This window comes from Cydia pomonella, chromosome 6 (assembly GCF_033807575.1).
Source record: "Cydia pomonella isolate Wapato2018A chromosome 6, ilCydPomo1, whole genome shotgun sequence".
Taxonomy (NCBI): domain Eukaryota; kingdom Metazoa; phylum Arthropoda; class Insecta; order Lepidoptera; family Tortricidae; genus Cydia; species Cydia pomonella.
Window position 1 is genome coordinate 8,050,884 of NC_084708.1, and position 19,784 is coordinate 8,070,667.

General features: G+C 35.6%; 2 protein-coding genes across 2 annotated transcripts; both read left to right on the plus strand.

Annotated features, from left to right (window-relative positions):
* The first annotated feature begins 5,686 nt into the window (after positions 1-5,686).
* Positions 5,687-10,875, plus strand: LOC133518852 (podocan-like protein 1). Its single transcript, XM_061852595.1, has 3 exons — positions 5,687-7,892; positions 8,770-8,933; positions 9,083-10,875. The coding sequence occupies exons 1-3, from the start codon at positions 7,883-7,885 to the stop codon at positions 10,394-10,396; spliced, it is 1,488 nt and encodes a 495-aa protein (XP_061708579.1). The 5' UTR covers positions 5,687-7,882; the 3' UTR covers positions 10,397-10,875.
* A 146-nt stretch (positions 10,876-11,021) lies between these two features.
* On the plus strand, positions 11,022-17,376 carry LOC133518850 (insulin-like growth factor-binding protein complex acid labile subunit). The gene is made up of 4 exons (XM_061852591.1): positions 11,022-11,340; positions 11,934-12,035; positions 12,352-12,565; positions 12,646-17,376. The coding sequence occupies exons 3-4, from the start codon at positions 12,371-12,373 to the stop codon at positions 14,731-14,733; spliced, it is 2,283 nt and encodes a 760-aa protein (XP_061708575.1). The 5' UTR covers positions 11,022-11,340; positions 11,934-12,035; positions 12,352-12,370; the 3' UTR covers positions 14,734-17,376.
* The last annotated feature ends 2,408 nt before the right edge of the window (positions 17,377-19,784 follow it).

Here is a 19,784-nt window from a genome sequence, read left to right on the forward strand (position 1 = left end):
TTCATTTTCTGGAATGTTCCACAGTTTTGAGACGGGCTTTTGAGAAACTATAACTTTATGAAAACTTACCGAAGCTCCGAAGTAAGACGTGGCTTCTAGCGAAAATTTACCAAAGTGTATTTAATTTTAGTTATGACTTCTTTCTTAGCTTCGCGACGGACGAGTCGAGTCGGAGGAATAATTATACTTACCCAGTTTTATTTATCTTCCTCCCATGTTGTATCGCGCCGTCTACGCGTTTCGTATTTTTCGTTTACTTCTCATAAATATACTTACTCTGTTAAGTTTGTATTTGGGTCTGCTACTTATATTCCAGTTAAATAATAGATACTAGTCTAAAAAAATGCTTAGATTATGTACTTACAAATTACTCAAAGTACGTAGAAATGTATATTGAAATATTACATTATTACTATCATAACTAATAGTGTATTTATTATTCCAAATGTAATTAAAACAATAAGTAAACGCCTAGTTGAAAATATTTTTTTTAATTCTTCTTTCAACTGGGTCACAAACAATCAACAATTAAAAGGTATATCATAGCAAACACAAAAACAGATAATTTTTCGAATATATTGCAAAGCCTAGCCTTATAGCCCATCGCGAACGATCGTAAGGCTATACGCTGTAAAAGGCTGAGCCCCCGGAGAGGAAAGGCCGCTCCAATAGCACTCATTGGAGGAATAAGCCTGTTTCCCGACGACGGGGTTTAGATGCGCGACTCAATGCTGTTTTATTCTGCTACCATCAATACTTAAAATGCTTGTGAACGGTTTAGTGATGTAGGTAGTGTCGATAAATGCATTGATAACATTTGTGTTTATTACACTTACTCGACTTTTCTACTATGTAAATACTCAATTACTTTAATGAGTAGTTGCAACAACAAAAAGCTTTTCATTTTAACAGAGAAATGTATTCGATTTTTGTTATTTACTCGTATTGGATTTGGTTTAGCACCGTCTTATGAATTGCATGTATTATAATCGCAATTTTATCCCGCCTTTTCTTGGGTCTTTTTTGCTTTCAAAACTGGTAAAATAATTCAATGGGTTAAGACAAAGTTTAGGGCGGAAGGTGGAGTTATAAAAAGCTGAAATGGCTGGGTGTCCATTTATATTACTCCGAAGGAATGATTTAACAAAGTGACCATGAAATATAGAATTTTTATTCTTTAAATAAAATGTTTTGTATAGTAATTCAAGCTTCTAAGCTATTGAGCAACATAAATGATGATGTATAAACCTGGATATGGATTTAGATAGTTGATATAAGCATTTGCGCATTGTGCGGTTTAAGAGGAATTCCTTCGCTCCCGCGGACGTTCCGGCTGGGGAATGAGCTCCAGGCCGTTTTCACTAGTACACTATAGGGAACTTGAAAAAAAGGATTGTACAGATTTTTAAAGAGTCAGCAACGCGCCTATTACACCCCTGAGTTGCAGGTGCCCTAAGGCTACGTTGGCCGCTTACCATCTGGCGGGCCGCATGCTTGTTCACCACCGACGTGGTATAAAATCATTCTAAAATACTCCTTATAAAGCTGTCTTGAAGATAGATTACAATAAAAACTAAAACGTTTGTATTTAAATATTTTAAATTAGTTATCACGCTTATTGATAAAAAGATCTATCGATACGCCCCCATGCCTTATATAAAAGGATTTGACATTTGAGGCCGGGAGGGCGGAGTAGCGGATTCAGACGGAGACAAAGTCGCTTCCAAATACTTCTTTGATAATGGCAAATATTGAACTGATATTCAAATATAAAGAGACTATTTGGTTGAGTATCGAAGTTAGTGATTTGCTTGCGATTTGAATGAATTAAGAATGCCTTTGTTTGAATACGGTCAAAAACATTGAAATGTTACTGTTTCTTCTAAATTATTAATTAAAATAATGAATAAGTTTCATTCGGACCAAGTTAACCTTAACAGACTTTACAATGGCAATACTAGATTGTTAACCAAGGGAAGGCACTCTATTCTGTCGGGGTAGTTTGGCGTTCGAACGCAGTGAGACTGAAATGGTGCCTTCCACCCGAGTTAAACACTCTGCTTTTCATACGATGAAAGAAAAATACATATTTTAGTCTTCTTCTTCTTCCTCGCGTTGTCCCGGCATTTTGCCACAGCTAATGGGAGCCTGGGGTCCGCGTGGCAATTAATCCCGAGAATTGGCATAGGCACTAGTTTTTACCAAAGCGACTGCTATCTGACCTTCCAACCCAGAGGGTAAACTAGGCCTTGTTGAGATTAGTCCGGTTTCCTCACGATGTTTTCCTTCACCGAAAAGCGACTGGTTAATATCAAATGATATTTCGTACATAAGTTCCAAAAACTCATTGGTACGAGCCGGGGTTTGAACCCGCGACCTCCGGATTGCAAATCGCACGCTCTTACCGCTAGGCCACCAGCGCTTCCAAAAAATACATATTGTGTATTTAAAAAAAAAACATGACTAAGTATAACTTTTATAGTATTTCTTATAATTAACGATTTAGGTAAAATTATCGTAATTTATAGAATGGGGAGTTAATATTTTATTTATTTATTATTATTTTAATTAATGAAAATTGTACACAAATCCATTTTATACCAAATTTGAATTGATAAACGTAATATAAACGAAAAAAACGTACTGGGAAAATACTATACTATTTTTATTTTCAAAAGTGATTTTTAATAAAAAGACACGTCAAGATCGCTTACCTTCTTTTTGGGGCAAAAAAGTCGAACTATAGCCAATAGCATTTAAAAGGAAAAATACTTAGCGATCCATAAAAAACAAGGGATGACATCAAAACATCGCAAAAAATAATCCATTGGTCAATTCATAGCAGTTCTGAACAAACGAAAAGTCACAACAAATTGGCATTTCCGAAGGGTCAAACAGCTTAACTTATCAACAATTACGGCCGAGGGCAAATCCTAAAGTGAGCACAAATAATACGGTTCTCCTTACGTATCATATTTCCTTGATCCGGGGGTATTAGGCTCCGGAAGGGTCAGCAGAGTCGTAATTCTTATGTTTCCGTGACGTATTGATATGAGTAAGAGGTTTTATTGCTAGCATTTTATGAAGATACTGGTAACCCAGAAAACCAGTTCTGTTTTTGTTTTATTCATTTTTTTCCTTCAGAGACTTATCGCTTAATATGTATACCTATTAATACTTTTTGTGCTTAAAAGAACAGTTTTATTTTTGACAATTGTTTCTTTTTTATCAATTAGTGCAGACAGACATCTGCCCTATGCGCAGTCAGCTGGTTTACAATCCATTTGAGTTAGCCCTAAGACTTAAATGACAGGACAGAGTGAGTACAACAACAGGACTAGGACACACAATATCGTTAGTCTGAAATAATGGCGTATCTATTTGGACTCGCAATACATAGAAATAGTTCTGGCTATTACTTATCCTGCATGATGGTTCCTCGCTGTATCCCAAAACTACCAGCAAATTGCCAGATCTCGTTGCCAAATATATATCAAAATGGACGTTAGAATCCCAAATCTTTAACAAAGTAGCCGGGCGCTCTCTAAGTCTAAGTAAGTGGCGTTCGGCGGGCGAAGATTTGCCGGACCGCCTCTAATGGGCCTTATCCTTATTTATAGACCACGATATAGATGCGATACACATTTTAAACTTGCGAGTTAGACATTTCGGGTGTCTCGGGGTGTCTTAGTTTTCTGTATAAATAATTAATGTAGCGGTGTAGATGTAGCGATAACTCTAAAATATGTTGTCCAAAAAATGTAAAGCTATTTAAGTTCTAGTTCATGGGATACCTATCAATTTTCGAAATTAACCCGTTTTATGTAGATAAGTATCCCAAAATAAACGTACAAATAACTTCTACACGGTAGAGAGTAGAGATTTTTTGTAATAACTTATCAAGAAAAAGATGAATTAAATACCGGATATCTATATTCTTTAAACTACTTTTCCAAGTAAGTACCCAATCAATTGGTATTCCAGAGTTTACAAGTTTACGTAACCCTTCCGATATTTTAATCGTAATGGCTTATCAAGTAGAATCCTCCCTACAACTTTGATTTCAAGGGGTGCAAATCTACCGCAAATGAGTTCAGACAGCCGTGAACGCCGAACGAGACGTTTTTGCGCTAGCGACACCTGGCGGGCTTAATCCTGAAGCACTTAGGATTTTGAGAAGCGTGACGGCTGCCTAGCTGTTTTAAAAGACGTGTGTCATGGAAATCTTATATATAAGTCGACACTGCCTGTCTCTGCAATGTATTGATATATTTTACTTGGAAAATCTCACTCTCCTTTGATCTACGTGAGTCTGTAATAGAATTTATAAATACTTTTTGTTAAAAATTTCGTGGAACGATGAAACTTGACATTTTAGTTGTAGGTATATATCCTAAATGAAGAGAAAGAAGTTGTATATATCCCGGTAGGATTTAGGAAAGCGTATCCCACCGAACCCATTTTCATGTAAATTATTGCTAAAACAAAACCATAATAAGGCTCGCACTGTCAAAAAGTTATCAGATCTCTTGTAAAGCTTCTAACTCTACGAGCCCTAACTTCACAAACTTTACTCCTTAGTCGATATATGAGGCTTGGGCGGATTTTTTATAAAAACAGCTCTAGCACTTTCGATGAATTTTACAATATAGGGGCGTATGAAAACGAGAATTCGATCAAACTAAGGTTAATTTTTAAAACGATTAGTTTTCGCTGTAGCCCTGTAGGTATTAAATGGCTAAACTGCCTAATGCCTGTCCCGGTTTAGCGTGAGTCATCCATAACGAGGGCGAAAAATCGTAGGGTTTTTGTTGCGCAGATTCGCTTTTGAGTGTTTTCAAATAAGAAATTTAATAAGTATAACATACATTAATCGGTGTGTGTAATATCGGGGATCTTCATCGTGCTAACGTGGCTAAGTATAATACATATACATAGGCTACATGCGTACATGCGCGTTGCCGACCCTAAGCCCATTCAAACTTTCATCTCCTTTCTTCCTCCGTTAGTGGTTGAATTTCCAAAAATGTAGAAATCATTTTTTTTGTAATCGGGTATTATGACTATCTTAGAAGTTTCAAAGCATTTTTGTAATGGATTCAAACTTTCAACCCCTTTTTGGGGATGAATTTATAAAAATACTGAAATAAAATTTGAATCTAATACAAACTTTCAACCCCATTTTAACAATTTTAGGGCATGAATTTAAAAAAAAAACACTGAAATAAGTTTTTTTCCCTTTTATTATAATACCTTTTTACGAAGTTTCATGTTCCTAACTTACTATAAAATTTTAACCCCAAGACAAACTTTCATCCCCTTTTAACCCCTTAGGGGTTATATTTTTAATAACGTTCAGGTAATGTTATTTTGTTACCTAATATTATGCCTTTATAAGAAGTTTTAAAAACGCAGAAATCACTCTTCTTGTGTTTTAATAATATGCCTATGTACAGAGTTTCAAGTCCCATACTCAAGAAAAATCTTGATCTCCATACAAACTTTCAACCCCTTTTTCATCACCTTAGGGGTTGAATTTGCAAAAACGCTGAAATCTGTTTTCTTTTATTTTAACAATTTACCGTTTTACGTAGTTTCGAATTCCTAGCTTAAAATAAAACTTGAAGCCCATTCAAACTTAGGACCCACATTTCATCCCCTTAGGGATGAATTTTGAAAAACGCCTTCTTAGTGGATAATAAGGTTACAAAAACTACTTATTGTTAAAATTTGCTCTCTAGGTTTAACGGTTTGGGCTGGGCGTTGATTTGAGTCAGTCAGTCAGGACTTTTACGTTTATATTTATCAAAGAAATATAGATTTTATTATAGATTTTTGAAAAAAAAAAAAAATTAGTTAATGTATATATTTATGAGTGACTATATAGAGATTACCGTACCAAAAGTTAACGTAAATCGCATTAGCCAGTGTGGGAATTTATTTTTAAATTTATAAAATGAAAAAACATAGCTCAGATAATAACATCATTTCGTGGTAGGACCATGAAAATACAGCTACGCCCTTTATTTCTAGGTTCAGCTCAGCGTGAAAGAACCCGGACGCAAAGGTTAGTTTATTGTCGTAGAAAAAATTTGATATAAATAATTAGCATATTATCTCCATTTGTATCTTACTTGACGACATTGAATTAGTCAACGTTTTGAGATTAATATGCTTGAAACTGGCACCGAACATTTCTTCAGAATGGGCGACCTGATACCTAATCAGTGATAACAGGTGTCGATAACGATACGATGCCCATGTAAAGGCTGATTTTAAAATGTCGTTCAGTGAAATTCTTTAAACGTAGGTAAGTGATAACATATAACTAGCGTTGGAAATGTCGGAAAAAAACAAATGATTCTTTCGGGAATTTATGAAATATACGTTTTTTTCCGTTTTTTTCGGATTTTTAAAGAAAAAATACAATAAGTCACTACAATTTATTTAATATAATTTCTATTCTTATATCATTACTCTTTAGAGCAAAATACACATTTGGCTATTTTTTTGTTGTTTACCTCGGTTGTATCCCAATGTCTCCAAAGACCGCTTTTTGCACGCGGCATTATAACGCACTTTTGAAGATCACTAAGAACTGTTTTTCAATATGAGTACTAGGTAAGTGGTAGATACTATAACAATCTAAGTGCCGTATTTAATTACAAATTAATCCAACTGATAAGCGTAATGAAGCCACACGATTGTGACAATTGAACTGAACTGACACCGATGTCAATATTGTCAATAATCATTTACCTACACACCAGTATTAAGAAAAATAACCGATTGAAACCTTCACGAAAAAAACGATTAAAACGTTTTTTTCGGATAAATTGAAGCGGTAAATTTCATGATTTTTCCGTAAAAATCATGAAAAAAACGAGCCGTTTGGAAAGAAACGGGATTTTTTCCGGAAATTTTCAACGCTACATATAACGCAGGGCCACAGAATAAATAATAGTCCTACCGTACAGAAATTACACTTCCTACAAAACCGAAGTTTGACAGTTGACAGAGATTCAGGGACGAATCATGCTGTCCCTTTCTGTATGGCACTATCCCTTTAGGCTATTTAGGGTTATCAAAATTCAAGTCAGAATTTTTTATCTGTTGTCGTGTACGCATAGGGACGTCAAACTAGTGCCAACAGCCGAATGGAATAGATAATACCCGAAAGGAGGCGTGTCGTCCCACTGGCAGGGCTCCATAGCAACTGTAGGTTGATAACTAATCCCAAGAAACAAGCACTAATTTTTACGAAAGCGACTGCCAACTGACCTCTAAACCCATAGGGTAGTTAAGATAGGCCTTATTGGGATTAGTCCGGTTTCCTCACGATGTTTTCCCTCACCGACAAACGACTGGTAAATATCAAATGATATACCTATCGTACGTACAGGTAGGCTCTGAAATACTTATTGGTACGAGTCAGGGTTTGAACTTGCGGTCTCCGAATTTAAAATCACACGCCCGTACCGCTAGACTACCAAGTTGGTAGTACCAATGCTTTAACCAATCTTCCAACTACTTACTAACTTACGAATAAATTATGAATTATGACCGCTTGAGAGCAAGAATATTGCTAACATAAATACCCCCTGTATGTTGTTATCCTATAGATAGATTAGTTAAGACGCACCTACAAACTAGAATGGTCACGGATACTTGCTTAGTCAAATTGTAGTTTTCACATTACACAATTGCGCCGCTGTTTATGAACGTACTTAACCGTAATTTGCCGATTTAATGACTGAATTCTACACCTATTCTTAAGTAATATCGGTGCATGATAGATATAAAGCATAGATAACATAGATAATGCCTTGAGTGAAGTGAATGTTGTGAAATATTTTGACAATGTGATTTAAAAACAACCCTGATGAAATCAGGTAAGTCAATTTTATGATATTTTTTTACTATCTGCTAGGATCTACATTTTGTGGTCATCTGAAGGTTATATTTTGACTGTAAATTTAAAAAGGGTTAGGACATTCGTCACATTGTTCAGCTAGTTCCGCTATCTTGTTTTTGATTTACATTAAAAAAACAATTGTTGTTATTTTTAATTAATTATGATTTTTAATTTATTTGTTACCTGGCTCAAGAAAGCGGAATTGACATGTCCGACCCAGTAAAAATATATTTTTATTTACTTTTGGCATTATCCCTACTAATACCACACCTTATAAAACAATGTCCCCCGCCGCGTGTGTATGTTCGCAATAAACATAAAAACTACTGAACGGATTTTCATGCGATTTTCAGTTATCAATAGATTGATTCTTGAGGAAGGTTTAGGTATATAATTTATAACGGTTTTGTGTAACCTGTGTGAAGCCGGGGCGGGTCGCTAGTTACGAGTATAACTCTGACTGTCCGTCTGTTAGCTCTTTACGCTTAAACCGCTGAACTAATTTAGATGAAATTAAGTATGGAGATAGTTTGAGGCAGGGATCGGAACCGGTTTTTTGGAAAAACTTTAAAATAAATATATATTTCGGTTTATTTTATACTCTAAATATAGGACTCGGTTGTGTTTTTAGATAACGACTTCGTATTATTAGATTGCCCAATTAGAAAGGAAATAATTAACAAAGAACGAAAAAATACCGTTTTCGTTCCCATAAAAAAAAAATACCGGTTTCCGATCCCTGGTTTGAGGCCAGGGGAAGGACATAGGGTAGTTTTTATTAATTATTATCTTCATTCCACGCAGACGAAGTCGCTGGCAAAAGTTAGTTAGTGATAATGTTTATATCATTGCAGATGTATTAGCAGTGGCCTTGTTGTGGCTGCTACCGACCATATGGGCCGGCGTCTTAAGAGATACCGAGGATGAGCCTTGCCGGAGCTACTCTCTTAACAACTTGGTTTACCTCGACTGCTCTGACAGAGAACTCACAGAATTGTCAGAAAATTTAAACTACGATGTACGTATAATCTAAGCACAAATAATATATGTAAAGAATCATAGAAAACATTAAATTAAATACAAATAAAATAACACATTAAATTTGAAAATTTGAACGTGTATAAGTAATCGAAAATATATTAAATTCAGTTTTTTTTTTTGTTACAGGCCCAGGTTTTACTACTTTCGAATAATAATTTCGAAATTTTTCCCAGCCAACTTGAAAGGTTTTCTCTCGCAGAAAAAATAGACTTATCAGGAAATCGACTGAGTCGTCCTTTGCCAACTTTTTTAGTGACTATGCCACACTTGCAGACCCTCAACCTGTCAGACAACAACTATGAAATTTGGATGAGTGAAATGCCGAACAGCAATCTAAAATATTTGGACTTATCCAAGAATAAGATTATCCAAATTCATGATGATGCGTTTAAAGAAATGACTGGCCTGCACCATCTTGATTTATCAGAAAACAGAATTGATGATCTGCAAACAACATTACTTTCTGGAGCAACCAATTTACTCACTCTCAGTTTGTCAAGAAATTCCTTTACAAATGTCCCGGCATTCCAATCAGCTTCATTAAGAAGCCTTCATCTAAGTAACTGTCTAATAGGTAATCTTAACGTCGATTCTCTTACCGAAATGACAACTTTACTAGAAATTGACCTATCTTTGAACCAAATTGAGAGCGTGCCGGACAATTTCCAGTCTCACACTTTGCAGAAATTAGATTTAAGCTATAACGAGATTTCCTCGCTTACTGACCGCACCTTCTCGGCATTACCCAACCTTGCGGTATTGGACTTGAGAGGGAACGGGTTTAAAAAAGTTTGGTCGTCCGCATACTTCTCTTCAAACCCGTATTTGAGGGAAATATATGTAAAAGGAAACCGTTGGAGCTGTGAAGGATTTGGCGTAAACTTGCTTCTTACATACGAGTACTTGACAAAGGAGCCGTCAAAGGTTGTAGACCCAGCTTCTTCATTGATATGTTACTCGCCATCTAATGTGACACAATTAACATGGCAGAGGGCTTACATTGAAACGTGGCACCGAGATGGGACGTCGGATGAATCGTATATGTTCATGGCTGTGATGGTTGGAGTGATCATTGGTGTATTAATTACGTCATTGATATGTCGAGGACTGATGTCTCTTAACAAACCGGAGCCGCCAAGACCGCCCATTGAAACTGCGGCTCTAAATGGCATTGGCGTCACACCTCAGCCTCGTGTAGAGACCTTGGTAATGAGAGTTCCTCTTCACGACGAAGATCTCCCTCCTTCCTACGATGAAGCACTTCTGATGCCTCGATTGAACTCGTCTTTTCATTCTCTACCTGACTTTGTGGACGAAGTCGAAGAGCCAATAGAGCGTAGACACCGCAGGTCTAGGTCTATTGGGGACCTTACGGAATCTAGACCTAGAATGAGCGACAGACGCTCAGTAAGACATACAGTTCAAATTCGTATTAACTAATAACTGACTAGGTACATATTTCATAAGTTGAGGTAAATGATAAACATGTTTTCTTTAAGAATGTATAATTTTATTGCACATTGAAATATGTAATATCCATAATAAAATAACAATGTAACATAAAATTATACCTTAATTCGTCTACTAGTGGCGCCATCTATTCATACATTGCGGACATGATTTAATCAATACACGAGCCGAGAATGGAGGTATCGTGAGATAGGCGCTATTATAAACTAGGATACATTCTGATTCTTATTCATACTACTAGATGGCGCTGTCTAATATATGTAAAAAGTAAAATGTAGTATGGGTATTATAATATCGTAAAAAACTATCAATACCAAATGATTTTATTTCGATAATTTTCGTTATTGATTTAAATTGTAATACGATGTATTTGTTTATAAGTTTATATGAAAATAATTTATTAATAAAAGTTAATTTATTAAACATGAATAAATCTTAATGTACCAAAATGATTTATTTTTCTGTCATTATTTATCCGAAAACTGGCCAGTCTTCCAATTACGGCCAGATTAGACCTAGGTACTAGCGGTTTCTTATCTCTTTATCAATGATAACACGTCAGGGATATAGCTCATACTATACAATCACCTGCTCAGCAACACACGTGTTATGTACAAAATATTAAAATAATGAGAATGTTGGTAATAAAAGGGAAGGAATTCTAAAGAATATAAATAATCACATAGTGACCATCATTTGCATTATTTCCATGTGTTTGTGATAAATAATCGCTGTGAATTTTTTTACTGAAGTGATACCTATGACTAACCTTTCCTAGAAGGGTGTGGAACAGTGCATAATTGAAATAAGTGGGAAAAAAGTATATTCGTTTTATTAAGTGAAAATGTTTTATATATTGGAAAGGCGGAAGTAAAATAATTGAAAATAACCGGCTTTTTTGATATAACATTTGGGTAAGATATTATTTTACTTACCTATTTATATTGAAACCTCTGTAGGTACCTGTGTACCTTACAATACCTCTTATAATTAATCACGGCCACGATGGTTTCGGAGGCGGCCACGGAAGCTACGGCCACGACAGCCATGGCCACGGAGGTCATGAAGGTTTTGGGGGCCACGACCAATACGATAATTACGATACCGGATATGGACATTATCATTAAACTTTCTTGTGTGTAGAATTACTCTTGAAAGTGTGTTAAAAGTTGTTTATTTATTCAGTCCGAAATATCTGGGGCCTATTGCATAATAAAATACAACCTCATACTATTAGTGATTTTACATACAAAATCACTAATGCTTAGGTATTAGCTTGTATTTTAGCAATAGGTTCCTCGTTTTAGTTAAGTTATTTAAGTAATTTGAATTTAATGTCACTGCGGCAGTGTTCAAGGAATACATGAGTATTTATTTAATATGGATAATTTTCGAAAGACAAATATTATGTTTTTTTATCATAGCTTGAAAATTATAAGGATGACAAACGGAACACAAAAAAATGAAGTTACATATTTTTAAGTAACGAACAATTTGTGATTTACAGGAAACGGTGTAAAGCCTTCGACTTATGATGAGAAAAATTACATGGGTTGTTGTTAACTATGCAATCATATGCTCAAGAGTTGGTTCACGGTTCTGATAACGGGTATGCACGACCCAAATTTACCAACTTATCCTACAAACTCGCTTATATCAATAGCTGATAACATAGATAATATTGTTGTGTATATTCTTGCTATTTATTTTCTTTTTTGCGGCTGCTGATATGTTGATAACAATTGGTCACAAATTAGAGTGAACAGTTAGGGCCAACTATACGTGACAAGAAATTTGATCGAAAAAAATATACCACGCAGGTGTTCATAGACAAACATTTATTGTAGCCGAAGCGACGAATTATAGCGAAACTACTTGCACTAACAATTACTTAATCAATTAAGATTATTTATGATTTATTTCAGTTAGGAATGTCATAACAGGATGAATCATCGACTCGTAGTTGTGACAGCTTGTCTTCTGCTGCCTTTGCTGACACGAAGTTCGACTAACTTCCTGGATTTTGATGGCAGAAATTCGAATGAATTATGTTTTATCTGCACTTGCAATGATGATAGAACTACTGTCGACTGTTCTAGAAGAGGACTCACAGAAATACCGGACGGATCTGGTGATATGGTAAATATTTTAATTAAATGCAAAAAAATGTGAACCATTTTAACTTATTATCCAATTAATAGTTTCATTCATACTTTCAGGTACAGAACTTGAATATTTCAAAGAATGAAATATCGGTTTTTCCATCAAATTTAAGCAGATTTTATAACTTGGTTACCCTTGATATCAGTTCGAATCTGCTGAGAGATTTGCCAGAAAATGCTTTTCATAATGTTACAAAATTAGAATTACTAAATCTATCTAGTAATGAATTCGAAGAATGGCTTAACTTAAACCCAAATAACTTCATCAAACAGGCCGTGAACTTGAAAATATTGGATTTATCGCATAATAAATTTAGGACACTCGGAAATTTGGCCAATCGAGAATTATTGATAAGTTCTTCGTTGGAAACATTAGTCTTGAACGACTGTGAAATCGGATCCATACACGGCAGGTCTCCAGTGAGTGGACTTGACAACCTAAGAGTACTAAAATTGAACAACAATCCTTTGTTAAGAATTCAAGGCATGGTATCAACTACTTTGAAAAGTCTTTACCTGAGCAATTGCCTACTCACTACGATTGGTCATAATGATCTGTTATACTTAACATCTTTATTATATTTGAGATTATCGCGAAACTTCAGATTAGATTTATCAACAGCTAGTACAAATTTGTTTTCAGACTCCATTAGATACCTAGATATATCATATTGTAACATTATGCAGCCCAGCTTACAAGGATTCCCTAATTTAAGAAAAGTGTTAATCAATCACAATATGATTAGGTATTTACGAAGTAATGAATTCATGAATAATAGTAAGCTTGAACATTTGGACTTGTCGTATAATAATATTGGATCTCTAAGGACGGACACCTTCAAAGGACTCAGCATATTAAAATATTTGGACTTATCGTGGAATGAAATTGCGAACGTACCCGAAGATAGTTTATTAGACATGCCAGCACTGACGTACATAAATCTTTCGAGAAATTATCTGACAAGAGTTGGACATTTGAGATCTCTATCCTTGAATACGGTGGACATGAGTCAATGCGAAATCACTACCATAGGAAAAGATTCCTTCGAAGGCTTACAATCACTAGTTGATATTAATCTCTCTCGCAACTTATTATCACATATTCCCGACAGTATTTCATCAAATACACTCCAATATTTAAATTTTAACTACAATCGAATAAGTTCCATAAGTAACTACACTTTTTTTATGCTACCAAGGTTAACGGGATTAGGAGTTATTGGAAATAGATTCACTGTTATTTGGAACAAGGATTATTTCCAGTCAAATCCGTATTTGGAGCGGTTGGATCTTAGTGATAATATGTGGCGCTGTGATTGCAGTGATGATAACATGTATGATTTTTTCGAGTTTGTAACCTTGGAACCTAATAAAAAAGAGGAATCTTATAATTTAATTTGTAACAGTCCGGCCAGTGTTATTGGACGAACTTGGTTAGAAGCATGCTACTATACATGGAACCCCACTGAAAAAGGGACTAGTCCGGATAACGTCATCTGGTTTATTATTGTTATGATTATAGGTTTAGCTTTGTGTCTTATCTTAGTTAATGCTATTAAACGATCTATGAAACGTCGTATGGCGTCTATACAAGCTGAGCGGGAAAGACAAGTGGAAGAAGCGAGAGATAGGCTGAGACAGCTGCGAATGAGAGCGGAGCAGGAAGCACTTTGCAATGCTCCGGACCCTCGAGACTTGGTCGCCCCACCATCATATGACGAAGCTCTCTCAATGCCAAAATTAAACGCGTCCTGTCGTTCTCTTTGCGAAGTTGGAACTGAGAAGAATAAAAGGAAGAAAGGGCGCAGAAAAACAAAATCTAGTGGAGACTTGCTTGAAGAGACGGAACGAAATGGAGATGTGACAATTCTGAATGATTTGGGTCGTAGTCAGACTCCTGACAACAGTCGCAGACGAAGTCGACGGAGGCGACCAGCAAGGTACGGTAGTCATGAAATAACTGAACTAGAACATTCGCCCGGGGCTCGGCGCCGACATATGTCTGAGTTCGGCGGTGACGGTGCCGACGGGGACACAGAGGACAGTGTTATTGTAGAAGTGGAGGCAGAAGTGGAGAGGCCTCTGCGACCTAGAAACCGAAGTCATTCTGTTGATGATGACGAACCAACAGAGAGTAATTTTTAAAATTTCCTCGTAGTATAAGTAATATTTTAATTATATACATATAAACGTACAAATAACAAATAAGGCAAGGGCACCCAAAATATTTCTGATTTTCCTACAGAGATACAGGCTGTTTAAAAGTAGTACAATAAATATTGCTTAGTTCGTACTTAACAACTTACATTAATGAAACCAGCAATCCAAAAAACCCAAAAATATTGGTTGTTCCGAATAAAATATTCACATTTTATTTTAACGCAATTAGTGCCGGGAACCCGCTCGGCGGGTTCTCTGTTCGAAGTCGCTTTCCTCTACAAAGCAGAAAAAAGCGGGTTATTCCCACTAGTTACCACCAAGTTGTTACCAGTGGTAACTACTGGGATTTTTTTCCCACCTTTTACCACTGGTAACTACAGGGGAAAAAATTCCACTAGCCTAGCTACCACAAACTCGGTTTGGTGGTAACTACTGGGAATTTTTTCCCAGTAGCTCCCACTGGTAAAAGGTGGGATTTTTTTTCCAGTAGTTACCACCAAAATTTTGTAACAGTTCAATACTTATAAAAACAGTAAAAATAGTATAGTATAAAAAAAAGTGCTTTAATCAATAATTATAAGTCGATTAGTGTTTCAGTTAACTGCTTTAAAAGTGATCAAACATATTAAAACCGGTGTAAGTGCATAAAATTAAAGGTAAAATTAACGTTTGGTTGAATTTTATCTTATTAATTGTAAATCGAATTAATTGTGACGTTAACCTGGATCATTGTCGAGGGCGCTTACGCTGCACTGCGTAGCGCAACGTTGTATTTATATAGGAGCATCGCTGATAATGGCGTTAGCGCCAGCGACAATAAGGTCCGTTTCAATAAGTAACGTCACAATTATATGAACAAACAAACAAATCAGTGAAAGACCGACTATTTTTTATCACTTTTAAGGTAGTTTACTGAAACAGTAATCGAATTATAATGAAACTATAATTATAACTAATTAAGTTATAATTAATTGGACTTTTAATTGATTATTGATTAAAGCACTCTAAATTTATACTGTTTTTATTAGTATTGAACGCTAACCAAATTTTGGTGGTAACTACTGGAAAAAAAAAACCCTCCTTTTACCAGTGGTAACTACTGGGAAAAAATCCCAGTACTTACCACTGGTAACAACTTGGTGGTAAGTGGTAACTAATCCGAAAAAGCTGGGGTCGGCTACGAACCTGACGCTACGAAAATGTTGGCGGTGAATGTGTTAATATAACACGAAATATATGACATCGCAGATTTTTGCTGCGATAAATTACAGTTACTATTGTAGGTACCTAAGTCATAAAAGATTGGTACAAATCATATTTCGTCACAAACATTCATGTATACTTTCATTTCGCAAAGTAGGTATGCACTGGCTAAGTTAGCACCCTATTAATTTTAGTAGGTATACAGTACTTACGTAAAAAAATATCTTCTACATCAATATATAATCTTTATCCATATTATTCACGAAATAAACTCGATAATTTAAATATTTATATACGGCTTATGTGAAGGGTACTCTTGCTTTAGTTGTAAACCAGTGTTATAGAATTAAGACGAAACGGGACGAAGTCACATGACCTCTTCCATGCAAATGTAAAAATACAAATGTTGTTCCCAATTTCCTTTTTGGGTACGGTCAGCTGCAGAGAAAAAGTACCCCCCTGCATACAAAATTTCTATGCAGAGGGGTACCTTTTCTCTGCAGCTGACTGACATTTTATAAAATATCTTTACGCTATTTGGTATAATATAACAACAACTGTGCCCTTTCGTTTGTTTTTTTTTATGTTATAACAATTAGGAGCTTATAAAATTTGTATGATTTTATTTTTCGTTCCTAACACTTATAATAAGTAATAAAAAATACGGCCAAGTGCGAGTCGGACTCATCCACCAAGGGTTCCGTACTTTTTAGTGTTTGTTGTTATAGCGGCAACAGAAATAAATCTGTGAAAATTTCAACCAACTATATCATGAGATACAGCCTGGTGATTGACGGACAGAGGAACAGATGGACGGACTGCGGAGTCTTAGTAATAGGCCGTTAATATCTTTACCCTTTGAGTACGGAACCCTAAAAATTGGAAAAAGTCAAATGAAGTGGCATAGCTATGGTTAATATACAATACATTGTGTAATAGTACATTACTATAGAAGCTGGGCGGGAAGCGAAGACTTGCAGGCTAAGTAGGATAGGGAAACGCAGCTGGCAACCCCATTTCTCGCGGAGACGTGTTTTTCTCAAACATGCAATGAAAAAACTAGTCACTTTGTTTTATTCGTAAGTTTACACCGCTAAAATCTACTACTATTTGATGGTAGAATACCAAGACGTTGTGTGAATGCCAAAAAGAAGATTGCTTTCCAGGCTGTATGAAATTCCTTTATGTATCATCTTCACTCATCGCACCGGATACGTAGTATTTCCGGACCTAATTTGAAGTAAGTAGTGTCAAAATTTCATTGCCAGTTTGAGAAAAAATATTTTACTTGATGTGAATATCTAGGAAGGAAAATCGAGACCACGTTTATATGGGGAAGCGGTCGTCCACTAATATGCTCTTAAGACTTTTTTTGTAGCAGTGATCCTACCGAAAGTATTTAATAATACTGTTTTTATTAACCTACGACGCTGTTTCATTCAGACTCCTAATACTTTTTAGGGTTCCGTAGCCAAATGGCATAAAACGGAACCCTTATAGTTTCGCCATGTCCGTCTGTCTGTCTGTCTGTCTGTCTGTCTGTCTGTCTGTCTGTCTGTCCGAGGCTTTGCTCCGTGGTCGTTAGTGCTAGAAAGCTGAAATTTGGCATGGATATATAAATCAATAAAGCCGACAAAGTCGTACAAGTAAAGTGGGGGTGAAATTTTTTTTTCGCTTCAACCCTAGAGTGTGGGGTATCGTTGGAAAGGTCTTTCAAAACTAATAGGGGTTTTCAAGAAACATTTTTTGATAAAGTGAATATATTCGGAGATAATCGCTCCGAAAGAAAAAAAAATATGTGTCCCCCCCCCCTCTAACTTTTGAACCATAAGTCCAAAAAATATGAAAAAAATCGTGGAAGTAGAGCTTAAGAAAGACATTAAATGAAAACTATAGCGGACATGATCAGTTTAGCTGTTTTTGAGTTATCGCAAAAAGTTTTCCCTTCATAGTAAAAAGACTTACTTTAATTAGGTACTGATTATGCAAATTTGCCTATTTGTTTAACTCAGGTGAAAGGTACCGTTTCATCCCTTGGTTAACAATTTACTATACTTTAAGCTCCAGTTTAGCTTATTGTGACGGAAGAGTAACTACGGAACCCTACACTGAGCGTGGCCCGACATGCTCTTGGCCGGTTATTCTTTTTAATATTTTTCGTTGTGGGATCAGTCACTAGGTAAGTACATAAAATTATAATAGGTGGGATTTTAAATATTTAACAAATTTAACACATATCAGTGAAAGAATAAGGGGAGTAAGTCAAACCGTGTTCTAAAAGTTTTAATCATGTGTCGAAAGATGACAGCAATCTATTGTAGCTACAAAATTTTCTTTGACAATCCACCTCTATTGCTAATATTGTTCTCAATTAAATTTTTATTTTTATGCCATCTAGCTACCACTTTGGAAACCACTACTTTATTTGCATTGCAGTATAACTTCGTACCTGCAGCGCCATCTATCCATTTTAATGTTGAACAATAAACCTTATATTTAATAATAGATGTCGCTAGTCAATAACTTAATTTGAATTTCTAGATTTTAAGTTGCAGTACTTTTGCACATTTTGATAAGCAATAAAATTCTGTGGTTTGAAATAACTTGTCTAGATACAGTGCTGTGTACTACGAAACGATGGAGGTTTTGATTCAAGGAGCTAGTCTGAGCAAGATTTCGATTCGTTTACGAGTAATATGAGTAAGTATTTTTCTACTAGGTCTACTAAGTACTACTATTAATTTAGTTGCATAATTTTGTTTGTGTCAAATTTTACTACTTACCATACGTGCCAGATTGTATACAAATTGCATTTTTTGGCGTATTGGGATAGCTTCTAAAGCGGGGTAATTTCTAAAATGGCTATTATAGATCGTGTCATTCACGAAGACGCGTGCCTTGACTCGTAATGTTATATTATTAAAGGTTAGATTTGACACGAACTATACTCTAATAAAACCAGAAGATTTTGTACTTTAGCAACACTTACCCTACTGCAAAAGTTACTTACTAAAGGCATCTAGCGTACCTATAGTAGAGGGGTGCTTCTAGTTAATAAATACTAGTAGATATCCCATCAAAAACATAAATGCGAAATCAGAGCCAAGATCAATATTAAGATTATGCGTCGTTGTTGACTTCATCGGCAAAATAATTGAGATCTATATGGGTGCCAAGTTCTAGTTCATTTGGGATGTAATTAAATTTCAGGAATAGACGTGGCTAGTTTTTACGTACAGGCTATATTTGCTTATATTGTTTTTCTAAAATTTATTTTGTTGATACCTGCCACACAATTACCTAGCTGGATGTCACAACTTGCTAGGTCATCTGGAAGTCGGTTAGGTTTTACAAGTCAGTAGGTCAATCAGTCAGTCGGTGAAAAAAATCCCGATTTGTAGATGTTTGCATCTTAATATATAACCGGTTGAGCTATATCCATGCAATTTGTGATGCTAGTTAATAATAATAAATTTCATTTGTTTATGTTAAATAGGTTTTAAGTTACGTAGGGTTTTTGGGTGTCTCCATACGGTTCGTGTATATATTTATAACACACGGCCGCTGCGTCGCCAGTTCTCTTCTTTTGAACTTGGCTTGATACGCTGTCTCGTGTCTAGATTTGCCATTTTCAAAATTATCTCGCTTTCGAAGTTACCCAAATACACTTAGCTCGTATTTTTATATATTTACGCATTTCTTATAAAAACTACGCACAACTTATGTAGGATTTAGCTAAGCGTGGCTGTGAACAATTTTTTCAAAAAATGCTCGGTCTACACGTTAATTATTACCAATTCCTTTTCTAGGTACGATCATCACTTGTTTCATTG